This window comes from Zeus faber, assembly GCF_960531495.2.
Source record: "Zeus faber genome assembly, chromosome: 1".
Taxonomy (NCBI): domain Eukaryota; kingdom Metazoa; phylum Chordata; class Actinopteri; order Zeiformes; family Zeidae; genus Zeus; species Zeus faber.
Window position 1 is genome coordinate 43,597,808 of NC_137193.1, and position 22,202 is coordinate 43,620,009.

Here is a 22,202-nt window from a genome sequence, read left to right on the forward strand (position 1 = left end):
TTAGTATTTTTAACTGGATTGGGTTAGGGATTGCTAAGCAAGGTAGAGGGACAATGTAAACTGCTTTTACTTATGTTTGTGTTGGAGGGAGGGTTTCATATATTACCTCTGACAAACTTTAGTTACTAAGAAATGCTGCCAACCCCTATGAAATGATTTGCAGTACAGTACTCTACATGGAAAACATGAAGTTAATATCTGTACTTAGGTATGGAACTGCATAGATCAGTCTTGCATTCAGGGCGTCTGCAGGTCCCTAAAACAGTTTAAATTCAGTTTTACAAATATCAGGCATTAAAAGACAATAGTTTTAATCAGATTTTTTTAATGCTTGTCAAAATTAGTGATCTTATTTTGTGTTTTAATTTTATATATATATATATATGATTTTGTTAGGATTTGAAAGTATGGAGACCTGCAGACACCCTGAGATTAGTCTCCTAAATAGTATTATTAGGTTTGACAGCAAATACAATATTTCATACATAACTTTTTTAGAGTTTTTCAGCCTAACAAATGCAATCCCCATTGCTCCTGTCATTTTTTTCCATCTTCTCGGAGCCGTGAATTGGACTCAAACCGGTGGGAGTGAAGGCTTGCTGGAACTTAGTAATCCTGCTAAAAGAAAGGCAGCGGTGTGCCAAAGTGTAGTGAGCCCAGGGCAGCGAGCCAGCGGCCGGCAGAGAATTCCAGGGCCCCTCGCTCCTCCTTCGGCTGCTCAGTCACTGTGTCAATGGAACTGGGTGGAGAATACAGACTAATTCCACTTTTTTAAACCACCTTATGTTATTTGGACCATGGAGGAGTGGTGTTTTATTTTATTCACCAGGAGCTTATGCGACTACAGGGGGTGCAGTTCAGTGGGATCAGCAGGCTGGGCGGAGGCGGCGAGGGAGGGAGGGAGGGAGGGAGGGGGGGGTCCGCAGGTGAGCTCCCTGCCCTGCGGACACGCCCCCCGGCAGGTGGAACATATAGCCCTCTGCTGCTCTTCCATCCATGGATCTCTCCCTCTGCGTGCGTCTGTCCACCCTCCTCTGGTGAAGACCCGTGGTTTCCACGGGACAAGCGTGACTGTTGGGCTCCACGGGATCCAGCGCAGCTCGCGGTCAGTGACTGTCATTGCGGGAAAGACGTGGTCGTTTCTAAAGCGTCCCGCGGTGTCCGTGTGTGTCGTTATGTGTTGTACCTTGTAATCGCTCGTCCGTGTCCGTGTGGAGTTTGGGAGATGATGATTTGAGTGTTTTTTTTCTTTCCGTCACACTTTTTGAAGTTGAAACAGTTCATTGTGCTGTGAGATCCTCTTGGGGAGAGGGAGGTATCATGGCCTCCCCGGTCTGATTTACACCAGACTCCCCCGCCCGCATTCCCCCTCTCCAACCAGCTTTCCTAGTATTTATAACACTATCGGTGTTGTGAGAACATTATTGATTTGCAATTACTGTGATTTTTGTTTGTTTGCCTCATTTTCTTCACGTTAAACTTCGCTGTCATCGTTAACGGTAGGGGGGGGCTCCCAAACTAGGATCCACGGCCCCCTTGTGGTCAGTGAAGGAGTTAGAGGGGGTCCGTAACAACAATATTTTGCGCTATATATATATATATATATATATATATATATATATATTTATGTTTTACTATTTATATATATAACTCACTCATTAATGAAGGTGGATTTTATTTTTGTTTAAGAATGATGTACTGTAGATGTATTTGTGTACCTCATTTTTCACTCCACACCATCTACACAGCAGTTTATTCTTGGAAGATAATTTATATATACATATTTATTTCTCCTATCTGTCAGAATATAGAAAGATACCCCAGGTTTGTGCATGTTGAATGTGATGGGTTGTTTTCACATTTGTATCTCATTTTGTGCTTTGACCACATCTGACTCTCCAGACAGTGGAATGTGAGCCGTAAAGCGTCTGAAACCAACATGGAGGACAAGAAGGATGGAGGAGGGCAGTGGTCGCCTCCAGGAGCCTCCTCTCATCGCTCTAACCCCGGCTGCTACAGGAGCATCCTCCTGGTCTTCCTCCTGATCTTCCTCGTCATCGGGGTGTTTGTCGGCCTGCTTATCGGTGTGTCCAGGTTCATGACACAATCACAGATGCTGAATTAATTCCCACTATATGCTGATGTAGCATGAGGTGAATTCAGTGATAGTTTTTTGTGGAGAAATGTATAATATCCACAAAAAACTCTTGGACCAAGGTAGTTATCCTGCGTTAAGCTTTGTGAGGTACACTTACATATTACATTGCACATAATAGAAATGAACCATCACTAATGGTCATATTAGAATATCGGGTAGATACCAAGCTAAAATGGGGAAACATATCAAAATATTTCCCCAGTGCAAAAATCCATTACCAAACGTAGATAGATACAGTAGATACTTTACTCATACCCGGAGGGAAATTGAAGTGTAACAGCAGTTCACATCAAAACAAATTGGTAATAATAATAAAGTAATTGTATATGTTTCTATGTCAAAATGCTTTGATGAACCTGTCGGATTACAATGGTCCAAGTCTGTCCAAGAATGGAATTGATCTGTAGTTGGTATTAGCAGTTGAACAAAAAGGTGTTGGAACATCCCTTGATTTGATAGAATGTATAACTGTTGGTCATTTCTGTGTGTTGCTGGCAGCGTACCTCGTACAGGAGCAGCATTACTTCATGGAGACGGTGGAGCTGAAGGGTCTGAAGTATGACGCTGCGCTGCAGGATGAGAGCTCCGGCTTCTCCATCGTGCTCTCCTCCATCCTGAAAGCCAAGGTGATCCAACTTGTACCATTCTGAGGACTTGTACCACCAATATTAACTTCTCAGTGTTATTTAAACAAATAAACTATCTTTATACAGATGATACAGTGTAAATGTTGTGCAAATTGCAATTTCCCACAATGACAATACATGTAATGTTATTGAATCCAATGTAATCTAATCTTATTTTCTTACAGATTAGAAATGTCTTCATTGCCTCATCAATATCACATCACTATGTTGATTGTAGTATTGTTGCCTATGGGTAAGTGACAAGTCGACAATTGTTGATATTTGTGGTCAATCATGTCTGGAATCAAACAGATAGGTAAGCAGATATCTTTTTCATTTATGTTGTTCCAGTAACATCAACGGCGGTGTGATGACCACTTTCCGCCTGGTGTTCAGGATTTCCAAGGTGCTGCAGTATTCTGACAACTTCATCCAGGACTTGCTGAGGGTTGGGCTCAATTCAGCGCTGCATGCGAAGCCCATCGATGTGCCGCAGTTTGGGGTGATCAGTGCTGTCATCTTACTGGGTACCGTGTTTGGTTATTTACACCTCGATCAACTGCGGTCAACAGTCCTTGGTGTTTTTCCAGGAAGACTATTTCTCAGATTGGTTTTGTATTGTGTTTTCTTTCTTTTTTTACAAGGATCCAGTGGAAAGTCATTCTATCCCATTGGAGATGACATGATGGGTGAGCATGAGTTTTAAAATAATTTTGTAATAATTTTTACCTGCACAGAACATCATATGTACGACATTTATTTAAGTACATTTTTATTTATTTATTTATTTATTAAGTTAAATTAATTAAAATGGATGCTTTTCTATAATGGTCAACCATGCTGCTTATTAGGTAACAAAAAATACCTATTTTAAGTATTATAAATGTTACACAACAATGATCAAACATTCTATACTATTATGGTGTTATATCCTGTAAAAGTTATTCTTCCACAACAACTCAGTTCTTCTGAGTTATTGTTTTTTGTCACATCTTATCACATCTCCCCCTCTCTCTATTTCTACATCTATCTGCTTGCTGTGCCTCTAGCCAGATGTCCTGACAACACCTTCAGCTGCGACAACGGGGAATGCGTCACCAAATCCAACCCTGAGTGCGACTTTATAGCCGACTGTGCTGACGGATCTGATGAAGCCCGCTGCGGTATGTCTCCAATAATACATCCCTAATAACCCAACTACTACTAATAAAACCTCATCCCTTTAAACCACAGTGTCATCATGAGAGTTGTAGTCCTTGGTTTAGTCTATATACTGTGTATAGTTTTTCTTGTTGCCATTGCATATTTTTCCATGAATACTAGGACATATTATTACACCTTGGAGTAGAGATCATCTTACATTTACATTACATTTACATTTAGTCATTTCACAGACGCTTTTATCCAAAGCGATTTACAAGGGAGAATAACATTCAAGCTACATTGCGACAGAGACATTAGTGTAACAATAAATAAATACTGCTAAGTAGTGCTAAGTAATTGTAAGTTAGGAGAGGAGGTACTCTCTGAAGAGCTGGGTCTTCAAGTGCTTCTTAAAGACAGAGAGGGAGGTCCCTGCTCTAGTCGTTTTTGGCAGCTCGTTCCACCAACGTGGAACTACAAATAAGAATAACCTGGATTGCCGTGGCTGTACGGCCGGCAGAGCCAGGCGACGCTCATTTGTTGAGCGCAGCATCCGGGGGGTAACATGTGCTTTTACAAGAGCATTTAAGTAGGCGGGAGCATTCCCAACAATCACTCTGTAGGCAAGCATAAGAGACTTGAACTTGATGCGAGCGGCTACAGGTAGCCAGTGGAGCTCGATGAGCAGTGGAGTGACATGTGCCCTCTTTGGCTGGTTGAACACCAGTCGCGCCGCCGCATTCTGTATCATCTGAAGTGGCTTCACCGAACAGGGTGGCAAGCCTGTTAAGAGAGCATTGCAGTAGTCGAGACGGGACAACACCAAGGTTTGTACCAGCAGTTGAGTGGCATATTGGGTCAGGTACGGCCTGACTTTTCGGATGTTGAATAGTGGGAAGTGGCAGGACCGGGAGACGGCGGCAACATAGTCAGAGAATGTCAGTTGGTCATCAATAATGACACCTAGATTCCTTGCTGCCTTGGTAGGAACAAGAGAGAGAGTCAATTTTAATATCAATGTTGTGATAAATACCTTGTTTGGCCGGGAAGACCAGCAGTTCCGTTTTCGCCATGTTTAGTTGAAGATGATAATCCTTCATCCATGTGGATATGTCAGCGAGACAATCCGAGATCCACGTCAAGACAGTGGGGTCACTGATCCATCTTAATCTCCCTTTCCCCACTGCAGCCTGTGGGACCCGTCCTGCCATGGGGAGTCGTGTTGTGGGGGGTGAGGACGCTCGGCCCGGGGAGTTGCCATGGCAGGTCAGCCTGAAGCTCCACGGACGCCACACCTGCGGAGCCTCCATCATCAACAAGCGCTGGCTGGTCAGCGCCGCCCACTGCTTTGAGAGGTAGGCCTCTGTTCAAATCCTCCGTTTGTATTGTCTATTCTCACTACATGAAGAGGAATTCAAGATACATTGTGAAAAGGTTGCTTACTACCCTACCATTACTACTTATGAGGCTGATGTTTGTAATTCCTCTGTCCTCACCACGTGGAGACGTACGTGGCTATGCAGCGAGCTAAACACTCTCCCAAAAAGTACCCCGGAGACAGGAGCTCACTTTAGGTATCTTTAATAGAAGCGGTGTGAAACTGTGGAACAGTACAGAAGTATGCAGATAAAGGATCAGTCTCTATGCAGATGTAAATAACCTGTTAATACTTTGTCATAACTCCTACACTGTTTACGTACATGAATAACATGAATAAACTCACATATTGTGTTTTTTCAAGGGCAATGCCGAGACGGATGGTTAGTCCGAGTCCGGGGCGCGATCTGATAGTCTGCATGTGTTTCTGCTTCGCTCTCTTATCTGCCAATGTTCCACTGACACACTGTCATCACAATGCTATGATGTCATGGTACAGACTGGAAGGGGCGTAACACACCCCGCTTGGCATCTGTAGGACATCAAACCACCAGGATCGTTGACCTTAGGGAGTCGTGCTTCACAGTCTTCTGCCTGAGTTGCTGGGCAGAAGAAGGACAACCTCTGAGACAGGCCTAAGAAACAACTTCCCTGCACTGTCCCTGCTTATCTTTACCTCGATCTTCCTCATCTATCCCTCGATCTTCCTCATCTATCCGTTGTCCCTGGGAAAAACCTTCATGACGAGTCCAAAGGGCCAGTTGTTCCTCTTGGCTTGGTTGTCTTGCAGTAGAGCAACATCGCCTTCCTGCATATTTGGTCTTTCACTTCTCCTTATGTGGCGTCCCTGCAGGTTGCCGATATATTCCCTGTTTGCACCGTTCCCAGAAGGTGTTCGCTAGGCTCTGGACTTGTCACCATTGGCGACTAAACAGGTCCCTCTCATTGAACTGGCCTGGAGGTAACCGGGGTGCACCATCCTTCTGGGTAAGAAAAGTAGCTGGAGTGAAAATAGTTGGGTGCTCTAGGTCTGTGGAAACCAATGTCAAAGGCCTGGCATTGACTATCGCTGTGAGCTCCGCCATGAATGTTGTAAGGACCTCGTGGGTTAGCTTTGCAGTTCCATGTTTGAGATGCATGGTGTCCAGTATACGGTGTGTGACTCCGATCATCCGCTCCCAGGTGCCACCCATGTTAGAGTGTGGGGGGATTGAACTGCTCCGTGCATCTGCACTGTCAGGAAGTTCTGAACTTGCTTGTCGCTAGGGCCGATGGAGTCTATCTGGAGCTTCTTGCTTGCGCCCACAAAGTTTGGTACACAATCTGACCTGAACTGCTTCACAGGACCTCTGATGGCGAAGAAGCATCTGAGGGCATTAATTTAGCTGGAGTCCATTGACTCTAGCACTTTGATGTGTACTGCATGTGAGCTCATGCATGTGAAGATGACAGCCCACCGCTTACTGTTCGCTTGTCCTCCTCGGGTTCTTTGCGCGGTAACAAGCCAAGGGCCAAACACATCGAACCCTATGTATATGAAAGGAGGGTCCTTTCACTTACCGTCTTACCACACAGCTTGCAGCAGGTCACGCAGCCATCGATTGCGCTGCTGATGGATCGCTTACCCCCAACGACCCCAAATTCAGCTGCCCTCACCACTCCCTCGGTGAAGTGCCGGCCCTGCTGCTGAACCTGCTCATGGAAGTGTCTGATTATCGATGTGGTGTCTGCTGGGAACCAGTACCGAGTGGGCCCCCTCTGGAGCAATCTCTGCTCTTGCCAGACGACCTCCAACTCTAAGAAGGCTGTGCGGGTCGATGAAGGGGCAGGGCTTGCTAAGCAGACTTCGGTTAGGGATGGGCCTTCCATCTCAGATGACACTGATCTCCTCTTTGTAGACTTCACTCTGCACCCCTAAAATGATTCCGGCTTTCGCTTGGTCTAATTACTTTTTGGATAGGGGCTTGTTGCAGGCATGCCAACCGCGGCACGGGCTGCCCTCAGATGCTCGTGTAAAGGAGTAATTTGCTTACTCCTTCACAAGAGCATCTGAGGGTAGCCGGTGTGAGAGCCTAGCCACGGCTCTTGAGAGAGATCTTCAGCTGGAGAAATTGAACCGCACATTGCCAAGCCTGATAGAAAGGCGGGTTTCAGAGACAGTAATCTCGGAGCATAGCTCCATGTCGGTTCCAGGGTTGACAAGGTCGAAGCCTGCCTCAGGTGGTCATCCCTCTTGAGCCTCAGTGAGGAAGGCAGGACTGTTTAGCCAACAGGAGATGCCTAACTGATTGGCTTGGATGGCTCTTGTAGCCTGATCAGCAGGATTTAGATCGGTTGGAATTTTATTGCACTGACTCGCCTGTGTGGCTCGTCTAATGCACTGGACTCTGTTATGAATGTAGATGTAAAGCTGTCTCGTCTCATTGGATATGTAGCTTAGCGCCACCTTGCTATTGGCTGCTAGAATGACTGCTAGAATAGCTGCACCGAGCTTGAGGCTCGAGATGGTGAGATCAGATTTTGGGGTTGGCAGTGATGTAAACATCCTGGGGATCTTAAGTCCCTGAAGGTCTTGTAGCAAATTCCTCCACCTCAGCCACTCCTCCCGTCTCTCGTCTGGTAGAGGGATCTCCCCAATCGTCGCTGGCGGTAGTAACTTCTCTCAGGATGGCATGACCTTGAATGCTGACAGGTGCTGCGAAACCCAGAGGATCGAATAGACTGTTGACGGTCGACACACTGCATTATGTGAACAGTCTCTCGTTGGCTGCTGCATGGAAGGGGAAAGTGTCGGACTGTGCTGCATGGGGGGGGGGGAACCTGATCGAAGTCAAGGTCCTGTAAGTCCTTGGCAAGGTCCTCCCCTGGGAAAGCTCTAATGACATCGGGGCTATTGAACACAATCTTGTGGAGCCGAAGGTTGGACTGGTCCTGAGTTCTTTTCAGCACGGTAATGGCCTCGGTCGCGCTGGCGAATGAATTCAAACCATTGTGTACGTAGAAGTGCCGTACCACCTTCTGGCATGCTTCAGTCCCGTACTCCTTCTGCTCTTCTGTGGTGGTCCTCTGTAGTCCGTAGATGGCTACAGCTGGGGAGGGGCAATTGCAGAACACATGGAACTTCTTGAACTTGAACTGCATCACTTCATTGTCCAGATGGTGGTCGCGAAACCACAGGAAACAAAGATAGTCATAGTGATCCTCCCTCACCAGGAAGCTTTGAAACATCTGCTGGATGTCAGCCATGATTGCAACTGGCTTGGTCCTGAAGCGAACTAGAACTCCAAGCAGGCTGTTATTTAAGTCTGGGCCTTGAAGAAGCATGTTGTTTCAACGATACGCTGTTGTACTGCGCACTTGAGTCGAACACGACCCTGATCTGTCCTGGTTTCTGCAGATGGTAGGCTCCAAAGCTTGGTAGGTACCAGTTCTCCCCGCCATCTTCCAGCATGGGTGCCAGTCTGGCATGCCCACTCCGGCATGCCCACTCCTGAAGATCTTTTTAACAAACTCAATTGTAGTGATCCTTCATCTCTAGGCTCCCCATCAGAATACGGCAAAGCGACAGAAGGTGGTTGAGGGCATTGACTTGATAGTTGGCCAGACATAGACTGCGCTTGCGGAATGGAAGGGGGGCCACCCAACTGTTAGCGTCATCCTTGAAGAACCCGCCATTCATGATGTCGAGGAAAGCCTAATCCTCAGTAGAGGGCACGACCTTATCATCGTCCACTGTGTGGGCGAAGATGTGGTTGCCCACATCCCACACGGGTCGTGTTGTCTCCCTGGGAACTTCTCTTTCACGTGGATGCTACTGTTGCACGGGCGGAGATAACTGGGCCACCCATTCTCTATAACGCTGGTCTTGCTCGTACACGCAGTGGGCTTGTGCGCTCCCCCAAGGCAGACGTCGCCCACAACAACCCACCCAAAAACAAGATTCTGGGCATGGGGGGCATCATACGGTCCGTACACCTGCTTGTAGATCCTGAGTGCACAGAGTATATTCCTGCCTAGCAATGCTCTGCAGTGGGGTCGAGCGGCAGAATCTCAAATGAGGATATTAGCCCACGGCCTCTGGCATAGCGATTTCCTCCCTGTTGTTAAGTATGTGATTGCACTTGATGAGCGTCAGCAATCGTGGCTCATCTTGCCATCAATGGTCGCCATCATGAAGCCGTTCGCCCTCCTCCCAATGACTTCCTCTGTACCTTGACATGTCCTCAAGGTGTAAGGGACGGTGTCCCCTGAATGTCAAAGATATCGAAGAAAGTGGATCTGGCTAGGGAGTGGTTGCTCTGCTTATGTATATTCTTCTTTTCATGTCCGAGCGCCTTTGAGGGTAGATGTTAGCCATGGTTATCTTGCCGCAGGATCTTCCCTGTAGGCCCACCCCACAGACCTCCGTGCAGCTGACTGAGCTTATCTGCCCCCCGTGGCCCTGCCCTCCCCCGTTGTCCTGTCCTTCCGTCCCCCCGGTGACCACGCCACACGGCTCCCCGCTGTGTGTGGTGGTGCCCTGCTGCCCGGGGGACACAGTGCCCGACCCTTAAGCTGCCCAGGTCGGGGGACCAGCATGTAGAGCCACTATGTGGTGTCCACTGCCACACTCCGAACAGCGGACGTCAACTTTGCAGTCCTTGGCGAGATGAGTCGTGCAAGCATCTGAAGCATATAGAGTGTTGTCTCAGAAACTCCTTTCTTTGCGCAAGCGATTTGTTCCTGAACGCTCTGCACGTTCTGAGGGAGTGCAGCCTTTTGTGGATGAGGTACTGCTTCCCGGGGCCTGTGGCACTGTGTCCCGAGGTTCTCGCAGGCTCCCTTCCCGGCTCTGGGACAGCGGCCTCCATGACCTCAGTGTTACTCACGCATGTATGAATTTTTGTCTTCCAGGACTTGACTGGGGCTTCCGCCGAATCCCAGAGGGGGTAGCCAGGATCTGATAAGCATGTTTAACTCCTTGCTGGGTTTGAGTTTCAACCCCTCCATGACAGATAATTCTCCGGGCGGTTGTTGAATATCTTCAGCCCCGACAAGAAGAGGTCCAGACGAGCCATGTAGATGCTGCGGATGCTTTTCCTCAGCCACAAAGCATGCTCCCTCAGCCTTCTCTGCAGCCTAAATAAAACCCATAGCTAGAGAGTATAGCAACACAATGTCAAATAAATGAAATTTACCCCTGCCGAACAACAATATCACTCTATCTGCCTCTTCCGTCAATTATTACTGGAGATCTTGGGAAGAGATAAGATATGGACCAGGGGTAAATATCGTCAGGCTGCCATAAGGGGCTAAAGATTGTTCGACAAATGTCTGTCTGTCTAGAATCTATCATCTATCTATCTAAATCAGAATCTGTTTATTTGTCTTTGTAAGCATTGTTGTTCAATTAGTCATATGATACATGAAAGGGCAGTCGCAGGGAGTCAGCATGGTTGCTAGTACTGAGTGGTGACTACTGTACAGATAAATATGTATCCAAAAAATGAACAAGGGAAATGAACAATGATTACTTGTATATCGAAATGATTTATTGATTGATATATTTTAATAATAAGTGGTACAGATTTGACAAAATACCTTTGTTATCTTAACCTTGTTTTTCAACGTTAAATGATCATCTCAACGAGAGTTTGAGTGCATTGAGTCAGTCAGCATGGTATCATGTCTTAAATCATTGCCAAAATCATGAATAAAAATACAACCAAAATGAACTAACGACAACAAAAACAACCATTTACGGTGAACAATAGCACAAACCCTTTATTGTCCTTTTCTCTCTCTCCTTAGGGACAACGACCCCAAGGAGTGGTCGGCCCTGGTGGGGTCCAGCCTGGTGAGCGGGGAGGAGCCCGGGTCCAGGACCATAAACATCAGGTCGCTGGTGGTGTCCCCCGACTACAACCCGCTGACCACGGACAATGACGTGACTGTGCTGGAGCTGGAGACCCCCCTGACCTTCAGCCCCTACGTGCAGCCCGTCTGCCTGCCCGCCCCCTCGCACGCCTTCCCCCCAGGGCAGAACTGCATGGTGTCCGGGTGGGGGGCGCTCAGCCAGTTCAACAGTGAGTTTGGAAGAATGCACCCACACGCACAGAAACTACAAAAAAATGTGCATCGTGAGGATATTCTTTGCTGCTGTTTGCGGTTAATGTGTTTTTAGGATATAGGATAGGATAATGTTATTCTAATATCATGGTCACAGAATTAACACAGTAATAATTTATACCTACTCATTCATTTTTATCCATGCCAATATTATTGTATTCTTATCTATTCACCTTGTAGCAGATTATCCATCTATATTTATATTTCATACCCACAGCCATCCCATCCATACTGCTGCTTTGCCTCAGCAATTGCCTTTTAACTTTACTTATCATGTACATAGAATTACTATTTGTGCATTCTATATATTTTTGTATATTTTGCTTTTCTTTTTATTTGGTTATTTTTCTTTGTATATTTGGCTATTTTTTTTTTCAGGCAGATTTTTTTTTATGCTAGTTGTCTATATAGCAGCGCACCAAGGTTTCCTTATTATAATTATCATATATATATTATAATACATATATAATTCTTCATATATGAAAATGTACTTGGCTGAATAAACTGATTTTGATTGAGATTTCCTCTATTTTATCCTCTATTTTAACAAGTGATTTGCTTTATTTGAAATCATGACTCACACCCTTGTTTGTTGATTTGCAATGAGATTCCATTTTTTGTGTAGCATTGTCTTTTTTTTTGCACTGTTGTTTTTCAGCCGATGTCCCTCCCGCACTACAGAAGGCCGTAGTGAAAATCATCGACTCCAAAGTTTGCAACAAATCCTCTGTTTACCGTGGAGCGGTCACTAACAACATGATGTGTGCTGGATTCCTGCAGGGCAAGGTAGACTCCTGCCAGGTCAGTTCATGCTTTATTTTTTCCTTTCTAGAACTGTATGAAATACTGGGCATACAGTAGACGGAGCTAGCATTGTTCATGAGGTATCTGCTTTTTTTGCTTACCCGAATGGATACCTGGGGCTGGGTTGCCACACTTAAAAATAGCCGCCTTTAGGTTATTCCTGTTTGGGTGGCGTCTTGTGTTACAACTCAGAACAGCTCCTTCCTGTCTCCAGGCAGTGTCCCACTGCTTTTCACTACATTCTGTGATTATCTGTGTTTCTGAATCGTATATCTCTTTCATGTGGCGCACACTCGCTTTGTGTCATAAGAGACGAGCTGCATAACAATGAAATGATAATATTGAGCTTCATTATTCCCAGTTCTTCTCACCTGTTTCAAGTAAGAGCTACTCTTGGTCTTACTGGACCCCTAGTTCCTTCTATTGTGAGTTTCAGAGCTGCCACCAGGGTGCAGGTTTAGTCTCTAAGTGGGTAGGTAAGGATGGATTTTATACCATCCTTATCAGGTTCTAAAATACATTTCAAACTTGGACAACCATTGTGTATTGAAAATTATCTTACTTTTCTAATGGCCTTTCTCTAGTGGTCATGTTGAAGGTTATAGTTAGATTCATGTTATGTCTCAATCTGAGGCCAGATTGTGGCATTTTTGGTCATCTCAAGTTATCTATACATTACATAAAACCAGTAAGGTCTTCACTAAAGAGAAGAAAGGCCACCCATTTTCAGCTTATGTGCAAATAACTTCCTATCATTGTAAATCACTGCTGTCAATAAAATGTAATCTTACACCTAACAATGTTCTTAAATGTAACTGAATAATAATGTGAAGGAATCTAGCTGTAATGATGGAAGGTAAAAAAGACTTAAGGTAAAAAACAGATAAATGATATCTGCTAAGTTTGCCTCAGTTAAGTTACATGGGAGTGGGATTTGGAGTGTGACTGGAAACAATAGAGCTCTTTTTTGGCTTCATTTTGGAATCCAACTCATAACCCCTTGATATTTTCATGCTGAATTTAAGGTCCCATATCTTTCCAATTTAAAATCATCAATCAACTTTCTGCTGAATGCATTTTCCACATAAATAGCTACACAGGGTTTCTAGGCAGGTTAAGCAAATGGGTGTAACCTAGAATCTATGTCACGGCTGGGACCACATCTAAGTCAGTTGTTTCATATGGTGGCTTTTTTTAAATTCTTGCAAAATGGCTTTTATGTCAGATTTCACATTCCTTCCAGCACTATCAAAATCCACACAACTGACACAGCGTTTGGAGAACCTCTAATTGAATGATATGGGACCTGTAACAGTCTCTAGAGTCCAGATGGAACCGTACTGTGTTTCCTCTGCAGGGAGACTCGGGAGGCCCTCTGGTGTGTGAAGAGGCTCCGGGGAGGTTCTTCCTGGCCGGTGTGGTGAGCTGGGGTGTGGGCTGTGCTCAGATCAACAGACCGGGGGTTTACTCCCGTGTCACCAGGCTCCGAAACTGGATCCTCAGCCACACCGATCCCGGTCTGGTCCATCGCCAGGCCCTCTATGCTCCCACCATGCTAGTCACTGTGCCAGGGGGGAACTTTAACCACCCGCCTAAACCCGGAACAATCAGCATGGCTGCTGCCCTCCCCGGTAACTCCTTTAATTGATCAATTCAAATATGTATTGATTGGATTCTTCTTCTATTGATTTGATTATTAGTTGATTACTGTACCAAAAGGAAATGTTTTGTGCCTATTTAGAAAAAATCGAAAATCCATAGGGCTACAAAGTACTAATTGCAGCGGTGCCAATAATCGTGACACACCTTTTTCAGTGTGTGGATTTTTTTTTCTCTGTGCTATAGTATAACAAAATTATAATTTTCTCATATTGCTGAACATAGAAAACATTTGCGAAAATGCAAGTTTTATGCAGCATTTTTTACTTACTTACTTTACTTACTATAAATTGAGGGTGCCAAATGTAATTTTTAATATAATCTCTGCCCATCTTAAGAAAACTAATGTACAGTACTCTCATAATACAAACCTTTTGTTCTACAGCAAAAAGATGCTGAAGAGATTGCAATTTTTTCGATGTCATAAAAGCACTTAATTTCCATACGCCGCTCTAGACACCAGTAATGGAAAATAGGGCAATTCTTAATACTACAATGCAGATTCATTAATTCCTTCATTGATTTATTTTTTTTTTTTTTTTTTTAGCTTTGCAATTTATTGCCAGTGTTTTAAAAAACCTTTTGTCCCTCAGCCTTAAACTGCAGTGGGAGCTTCCAGTGCAGCGCCAGCTCCTGCATCAGCAAAGTGAACCCAGAGTGCGATGGAGTCCCAGACTGCCCCGACCAGGACGACGAGAGGAACTGTGGTAAGTCATTTTTCTTTGGCATTCAATTAAGAAAACAAATCATATGTAATGAGTATGATAATGTAAATGAGAAATGATAAAAAATCTATTGGAATAAATGATTACAGAAGTGTTCAACACTGTTTCAGACTGTGGCGTGCGTCCAGCGTTGGGCTCCCACAGGATCGTAGGCGGCGTGACGGCTCGCAGGGGGGAGTGGCCGTGGATCGGCAGCCTCCAGTACCAGAGGCTGCACCGCTGCGGTGCCACTTTAATACACAGCAAGTGGCTCCTCACTGCAGCGCACTGCTTCAAGAGGTACCTGCCAGCGGAATTATGGAAATTAATGTTTGAGAAATATCAATTCCTAAGAGGATGTTGAGCACAACCCAGTATTGGCAATACAAGACGAGGTATTCAAGTTCTATGCTCTACTCTAAGGTTTCCTTTAAAGGTGCAGTGTGTAGAATTTGTGGAATAGACTGCAGAAATGGAATATTATATTCGGAAGTATGTTTTAATTAGTGTAAAATCCCATGAAAATAACAATTGTTGTGTTGGCGTTACCTTAGAATGAGCCGTTTATATATATATATATATATATATATATATATATATATATATATATATATATATATATATATATATATGTATATGTGTATATATATATATATATATATATATATATATATATATAGGGAGTGGGTACGCTTCACAGAGGCTTCCTTATTGCGCCGCCATGTTTCTACAGTAGCCTAGAATTGACAAACCAAACACTGGCTCTAGAGAGGGAATTTCACGTTTTTCACGGCCACCGTCTCATCCATGGAGGCCGCCGTGTTGCCATAGGGAGTGCTATTCAGTAGGTTGGGAGTTGCAACCTCACTGCTATATGCCACTAAATTCTACACATTGCACCTTTATATAACATAACCCTTTTCTTCATGAGTGTGTAATTTGTGCTGATATAATTCTTTTTTTAAACATTTTTTCAGAGGGCAATATGTTTGGTGCAAGTAAAAAGACAATGGAGAATTACATATACAGTACATGTGTACAGGGACGAAATTAAACAAAATGTCAAGTGCAAAGGAACTTCAGAGTCACCAGGACTGGAATCTGTTTTATCTAGTGAACCCATTAAATAGACTGATTAATTATATATTAATTGATTGTTATTAATTTGTCCTATTTCCACCGAAAGTGATCCCAGCCCCTCCGGCTGGTCAGTGAGTCTGGGTTCAGTCCTTCGCTCTGGGGTGGGAGCGCTGGTGATCCCTGTCCAGAGGGTGGTGCTCCACCCGGCCTTCAACTGCACCACCATGGACCAAGATGTTGCTCTAGTGGAGCTGGCGGTCCCAGCCCCCAGGTCCTACACCATCCAGTCCGTATGCCTGCCCTCACCCGTCCACCTCTTCATGAAGAATGCAGAGTGCTACATAGCAGGCTGGGGCTCCATGAGGGAAGGAGGTGAGAGAGACACAGGCTTAAACTGGAACCAAGGAGGGGAGGGGTGCGGTGTTTCTGAACACATTTTAGGGGTAATGTTATAAAAAGTGGGTGTTGGAACTAACGGCAAATAGACCAGATGGGAACTGAAATCCTTCAGGTGTATTCAATTACAGTTTGTAGTTTAGCAGAGGCTTTTGTCCAAAGTGACCTTAAATTTGTGTATTTTGTCAGTAGTAGTCAAAACAACTGTATACCACTATCACAGCTACACCTTCTATAGAAAGAAAAGGCATTAATAGAGTTTTTTTTAACCTTTTAAGATGTTCAGAAATATATCATTCATATTGGCTTGCAAGAGCATCTGTTGTGAATATATCTTAAAGATGTCATTAAACAATGCGTAGCACGCAATGAATATTTATATTATGCCTGCTGTCTTAAAAAGTGATTTATTCGAACTTTCTTAACAATTAACACAATCAGCCATTCCGAAGTATTCCAATCCAGTTGTGCGATTACCCTGTACCTCCATGGGAGAAAAAGCAATATCGCAATATCTACTTCAAGCTATTACTCTAATTATTTATTATTTATTCATTTCTCCAGGTTCATTGACCAACTTGTTGCAGAAAGCTGCAGTGAGCATCATCGACCAGGCAGACTGCCTTCAGTCGTATGGAAACATCCTGTCACAGAGCATGATGTGTGCCGGCTACATGGAGGGAGGCAGGGACACCTGCCTGGTGAGACGTGATTCTGTTTACGTATCTCATAATACTGAGTTTGGAGAGCAGCTGGTACCATCTTGCACACAAGATTATGAATACAGATGTCTGGGCCAGGAGACTGGAACAGTGGTTTTCAACTGGTCGAACTTCAGGATCCACATTAGTCTTTCTTCTTTGACTCGCGACCCAAACATAATTTGAGATTTTAACCTCTCCAATTTATTTCACCAAAGGAATTGTGTAGTAATCTACACTGATTTTGTTCACGTTAGAATGATGGTTTCACTTGTGGGACACTGTTGGAAACAGCGTTTCAAAAAATAAAACATAGCATTGAAAATTCTGTACTCTTGAGAATAAATATATCTTCATTTTTGAAGAATTGGACATTATATGCCTGTAGTGGACCCGGCTTTCGACCAAGACCCACCAGTTGTGAACCACTGCACTACAAAACAGTCTGATCAGATAATTACTTTATTAAATGTTGGTGATTAAGCAGGTCAGAGTATAGGGAGGCGTCCAGTCGACTTAAAAAGTTAAAAAAAATTGTCTCTGGAGAGTCTGCTGTAAACCAATAATTTATTTGAAAAAATTGTGTATATTATATTTTCACATATTATAAATATGCTGAAAATTTGGCAGTTTAAGAATTGGTGCTGAGTGATTATGGGCCATGTTTATTCAGGAACACTGGTGCACTTAAGGGAGAGATGCTTATCAGACGGGACAGAGTAGGCTTTCCTTCCTAAAACTACAGTGCTCCCCTTCTCACCCTCTCCCTCGCTGTAATCTTCTTATGTAAGTAAACCCAGCAGCATTCCTGTCGCGGTCAAAGCACCTGGAATCTCACTCGCCATCCCAGTGACATTCTCTTGTGGTCCGTCTCTTTCTCACACACACTTGTTCCCACTCCGTTACGGCGCCTTGTAATGTAGACCAGTTAGCACACAGGAAAAATATGATTTATACTAACTTCTGAAGAATTTATTGATGAGATTATTTTGTAACACAATCCGATATTTTATACTTTTTTCATTATTGGTGGCAGGGTCCCCCTTTCCCAACAAGAGTGTAAAGATCAGGCACGCGCAAGAAGTGAGATGAAAACAAATCAAGCCATCAGAAGAAGGCATTTTTTTAAAGATAAGAAAGTGACCCTACAGCCGAGACAAGGGTAAAAAAGCTGATGATAAAAAACACTGGTAGTGTAATCCACTCGACAGACGATCTTGGATGATTGCTATTTTAAAATCTGCATGTCAACATTTTCCTCTCCTCCTTTCTGTCTCACAGGGGGATTCAGGTGGGCCCCTAACGTGTCGCCAGGCTTCCAGTCAGTGGTTTGTGGCAGGTATCACCAGCTGGGGACATGGATGTGGACGAGTGGGTTTCCCGGGGGTGTACACACGCGTGACGTCCGTCAGGGAATGGATATCTACATACTTGCCTTTCTGAAGGGGGAAAACAGTAGGAGAAAAGCTGTTGTTCGCTGAGAGGTGCTGTATTTCACAAGGAGATGGGATCCCCCTCAATGCATCTCATTCAGAATATTGTACTGTACAAGAGAACTTAAGTCATGCTAATAGAATGTCAAGACACACTCATGCCAACTTAGTCTGTGAAGGCACAGATGTTCCACTGTCTCCAGAATTCTGATCTGTGTAATCTACTGGTGCTTTTTATATTTCTGTGCAATCATTTGGCCTCAGACCACCTTCTCCATCATGAACCAGAGCAATAAGGAGAATCCTCGGGAAGCATCATCCCGAACTGTGGACTAGGTGTCTATGGACACCTAACCAGCATCACATTGGGAAGTTGTATATTTATTTTGCAGTTATTTATTGTCCTGTCTTAATCATTAAGCAATGTCATTTTTAAAAAGTGTGTGGGGTTCATAATATATGTGGTTCATGTATCATAATTTTTGGTTTATTTTGTATCCATGATGAAACCTGCTGAAGTGTTTTTGGTATAGAACCTTAATACTTTTTGGCCTTGCAAGTGTGGAATATTGAATTTGCACAAACAACCACAAGCACACCCCTTACTTCTGTTACACTTATAATCTTAAAAAGACTCAAGAGACATTGAGTGACGTGATTTACTTATTTCTTATGGGGAAAGACAACATTCCATTAAGTCACACTCACAGGAAATATATTCACAGGTTTTCTCTGGTTCTCACTTCCTGATGCAAAATCATCAAGATGAAAGGACGACTCAGGTTCCCACACATCTGATAAACCATGCACACAAAGCTAAGGGGTGTCCAGTGGCCTCCGTACGCCCACCACTGGAGGGTAGCAGATAGTGACGACTAGAAAACAGTGCAGACAAAAAAGTTCTGTTCCCGGGATGTTCTTTTCAACAGGACTGTGTGGAGGCTTTGACGCCCAGGTTGACAGCCCACATCCTAAACCTTCTCACTAAAGAACTTGACTCATGCCGTCACTGTTTGAGGAGGAAGTTTGATTTACTATAGATTTGGGGCATTGTGAAGTGTCTGACTTAGGCACAAACTGTATCAGGTGTCACTGAGCGCAAGGTTTATCAGACTCTCAGGCAATTGAATATGTTAAAATTAGAACCACTGCGCATTTGTAAACACTGTCAATTTAAGTACTACAGCAACTAAACATGTAGTGCTACAGTGTACATGGCGATCACTGAACCACCTGAACGATTACAGATCACATACAAGACAATATGAATCAATTATAACGGTCATAGTTTGTTTCATCAGTCCTAAGAGAACAGTGAGACTGTCCGCAGCAACCTTTTTATGGCTGAATTCATAGGCTTTGGTCGCCTGCCTGTGACGAGTGTCACAAGGAGGTTGATGGTGTGTTACTGCTGCTGAGGACCTCCTGGCTCTGACAGTGCACCCTGCTCTTGCTAGTTGAGGTGCGGTGGCTCGAGGACAGGGGGAATGGAAGCTGTTCATATACGTGCCCTTTCCCTCTGTAGCCGAGAGTTGTAAGTGCGGGACACAGTGTTCCAGGCATCCATGTACCGGTCCATGCACATGGCAATACATTTCTAAAATGAAACGAGACAAAAGTTAGTAAAATCGAGATAACGTGTACTTGGCTGAAAGCAACATGTAGCTACCGTTTCATGTGTTGCAGCATTAGGTGTAATGCCTAGTATGCACTTTTGCCGGATTTCCAGACAAATTTTCAAATATTAGGAGAATCATAAGGAGAACTCCTGACCCTGCCTCTTGTCAAGGTTGTTAAGAACACGCTCCCATCACTGGCAATATTGATGAGCTGCTCAGAAACTCTTACGATCAATCCCGGCCTAGGACTCTTCTGGGAATATGTGGCAGGGCCTGACACTAACTTTTGGAAGTGCTTGCCAAATTGCCAAGATATGGGGTCACAGTCCTGTAAAATCTTATGGTGTGTACATGCTTCTGCACCTTCAGTGGATCAGTATACCTGTTCTGAGTTGTCCAATGTGCTTCCGGGTTTGCCGATGCATTTCTTGAAGCATTTGTCTGTCATCCTCTGAAAAAAACAACGTCACCGATTAATGGTGGTTTCACTTGCAATCGATTTCAACTTGTGACGGTAGGGCTGGGCAATACATTTAAAATATCAATATTGAGAGACAAGGAGACTGGCTACCTTCTGGGATTATAGTTATCTTAGTAAGAAGAAGATCCCAGAAGAAGATACCTAGTCCCATATCGCTGAACCTCATAGACTTCTAATCAATGCCTCTGAGTGGTCATAATATCCATATTACGACTGGCCGTCTCTCGAATATTCTTTGTATGTAAATATTTTGTGAGAGCACAGATCCTCAAAATATCGTCAAAGTATCGATGTCGTGGTGTTTTCCCACAAATTATATATTTCAATATTGGATTCTGTCAATATCCCCGAGCTCTGTGTCACACATTAGGAAATCCAGTTAAAGGTCAAGACGGCGCTAACTTAGCAACGGGGACTCCTGTTTAATTTCCAGTACAATCCTTAAAAACACGGTGGAATAACATTGGCACATAAACTTCAGCGACCCACTCGTCCTCCATTCGTTTACCTGCAGCAGCTCCTGGGCATTAGCCACCGCTATCTGCACCTTCACCTGCTCCATGATGGTGCCGGTGTCCACTTTGCCGCCCCCCGCACCGCCACCGGCCGAGAAGTCCGAACCAAATCCGTCCATTTCTAAACGTGGTTGTGCAAGTCCTGCTTTAAAACGCGATATCCCCGCGTTTCCACACGTGTAGCTCGCCACCGCGGTTAGCTTCGTGCCCTTGAGAGCGACGGAAGCGTCGCGACGTGTTTCCGGCTGGACGACTTCGTCACCGAAAGTGTAGTTTTGTTTCTCTTCGAAGACTTCGAACGTGCACCGCAGCAAGCAGTGCGCCGCCGGCGTGTCGAACATGAGGCGTCAAGGGAAATACATGCTTAATGCCTCACGGGGTGTCAGGGTTTTGGTTGATTTTCGTGTTCGATCCGCTTAAAGATGCTGCATGCAGGGTTATTCACGAATCGATGTACATGTATGATTAAAGAATGTACACGGAAAATCAGTGCTTTAACCTTTGTTCGAGATTTATAGCTGATCATCTTTTTACAAATAAACAATCTGGGTGGCAGATGATTTTGTCTTCATTTTTAGAAAAATGCACATTTAAGGGCCCAAAATACATTTAGCAATTGACATTTTCTTTCTCGTTTGGTGAATTAATTTGCGTGAATTTGTTGTGTTTTCTTTTGTTTTGTCGGCGATCAAGGTCATAAAAATAACTTTCCATTTTATACATCTTATTCACACACACGCTCACACACACACACACACACACACACGCATATGCTTCGTATGCCACACGGTGGCGTTGTGTTCCTATTCATGAACCGAAATCAGAGCTCAGAGACGATTATGAGTCGGTTACGTTTTAAGCGCTTAAACGAGGCAACTAACACGTGACTTTGACTGACATTGTACAATCATAATTTCTGTACAGTGTTATTCAGAAAGCACATCGCACATTCAGATAATAAACATTTATTTGTCCATTTTCTTGAGTAGAAGGGTATTTAGGTACTTCTATGACAGAAATAGACATAGCCATCAGAACCCTTACTTTTGAAGGTTGTTAAGGCCCGATCATGATGACAACAGTGGAGCCCTCTCCTTATGTTTCTGAGTAACCTCGCTAAGACGCCACCTGCTGTGGCTGAATTAGTATGTACTACAGTACAGGCAACAATAGGGTGACCGTTACTGTCGTCCCCAAACTGCCAAACCTTTCAGTGTTTTGACGCATCGCTTGGGGGACTGAGAAATAAATGCGGGGGGTCTGACTGCCGGCAAGCCTGCTTAGGAGTAATTAATTATCAGTTGAACAATACACACACACACACACACACACACACATGCAAGCATATGCACACAGACCAGTTTGGCTTGAAGCCATCAAGGGGAATGGGTGAGTGTG

The 22,202-nt window shown here is 44.3% G+C and overlaps 2 protein-coding genes across 2 annotated transcripts; one reads left to right on the plus strand and one right to left on the minus strand.

Moving 5' to 3' along the window:
- Nucleotides 1–1,006: 1,006 nt before the first annotated feature.
- tmprss9 (transmembrane serine protease 9) lies at nt 1,007–18,759 on the plus strand. Its single transcript, XM_080011554.1, has 16 exons — nt 1,007–1,105; nt 1,903–2,084; nt 2,657–2,784; nt 2,970–3,037; nt 3,136–3,311; nt 3,429–3,473; nt 3,834–3,947; nt 5,117–5,282; nt 11,095–11,369; nt 12,071–12,213; nt 13,574–13,847; nt 14,469–14,582; nt 14,711–14,879; nt 15,766–16,031; nt 16,620–16,756; nt 18,038–18,759. The coding sequence occupies exons 2-16, from the start codon at nt 1,940–1,942 to the stop codon at nt 18,197–18,199; spliced, it is 2,382 nt and encodes a 793-aa protein (XP_079867680.1). The 5' UTR covers nt 1,007–1,105; nt 1,903–1,939; the 3' UTR covers nt 18,200–18,759.
- Nucleotides 18,760–18,834: 75 nt separating this feature from the next.
- On the minus strand, nt 18,835–21,036 carry timm13 (translocase of inner mitochondrial membrane 13 homolog (yeast)). The gene is made up of 3 exons (XM_080011568.1): nt 20,798–21,036; nt 20,191–20,259; nt 18,835–19,786 (listed from the first exon to the last, which is right to left on the minus strand). The coding sequence occupies exons 1-3, from the start codon at nt 20,921–20,923 to the stop codon at nt 19,688–19,690; spliced, it is 294 nt and encodes a 97-aa protein (XP_079867694.1). The 5' UTR covers nt 20,924–21,036; the 3' UTR covers nt 18,835–19,687.
- Nucleotides 21,037–22,202: the final 1,166 nt, after the last annotated feature.

Coding starts and splice junctions, on each gene's coding strand:
- tmprss9 (XM_080011554.1), top strand. CDS start 1,940: ATGGAGGACAAGAAGGATGGAGGAGGGCAGTGGTCGCCTCCAGGAGCC. Junction 2,785..2,969: donor CCTCCATCCTGAAAGCCAAG/GTGATCCAACTT, acceptor ATTTTCTTACAG/ATTAGAAATGTCTTCATTGC. Junction 16,757..18,037: donor GAGGCAGGGACACCTGCCTG/GTGAGACGTGAT, acceptor TCTGTCTCACAG/GGGGATTCAGGTGGGCCCCT.
- timm13 (XM_080011568.1), bottom strand. CDS start 20,923: ATGGACGGATTTGGTTCGGACTTCTCGGCCGGTGGCGGTGCGGGGGGC. Junction 20,260..20,797: donor ATGCCCAGGAGCTGCTGCAG/GTAAACGAATGG, acceptor TGTTTTTTTCAG/AGGATGACAGACAAATGCTT. Junction 19,787..20,190: donor CATTGGACAACTCAGAACAG/GTATACTGATCC, acceptor GTTTCATTTTAG/AAATGTATTGCCATGTGCAT.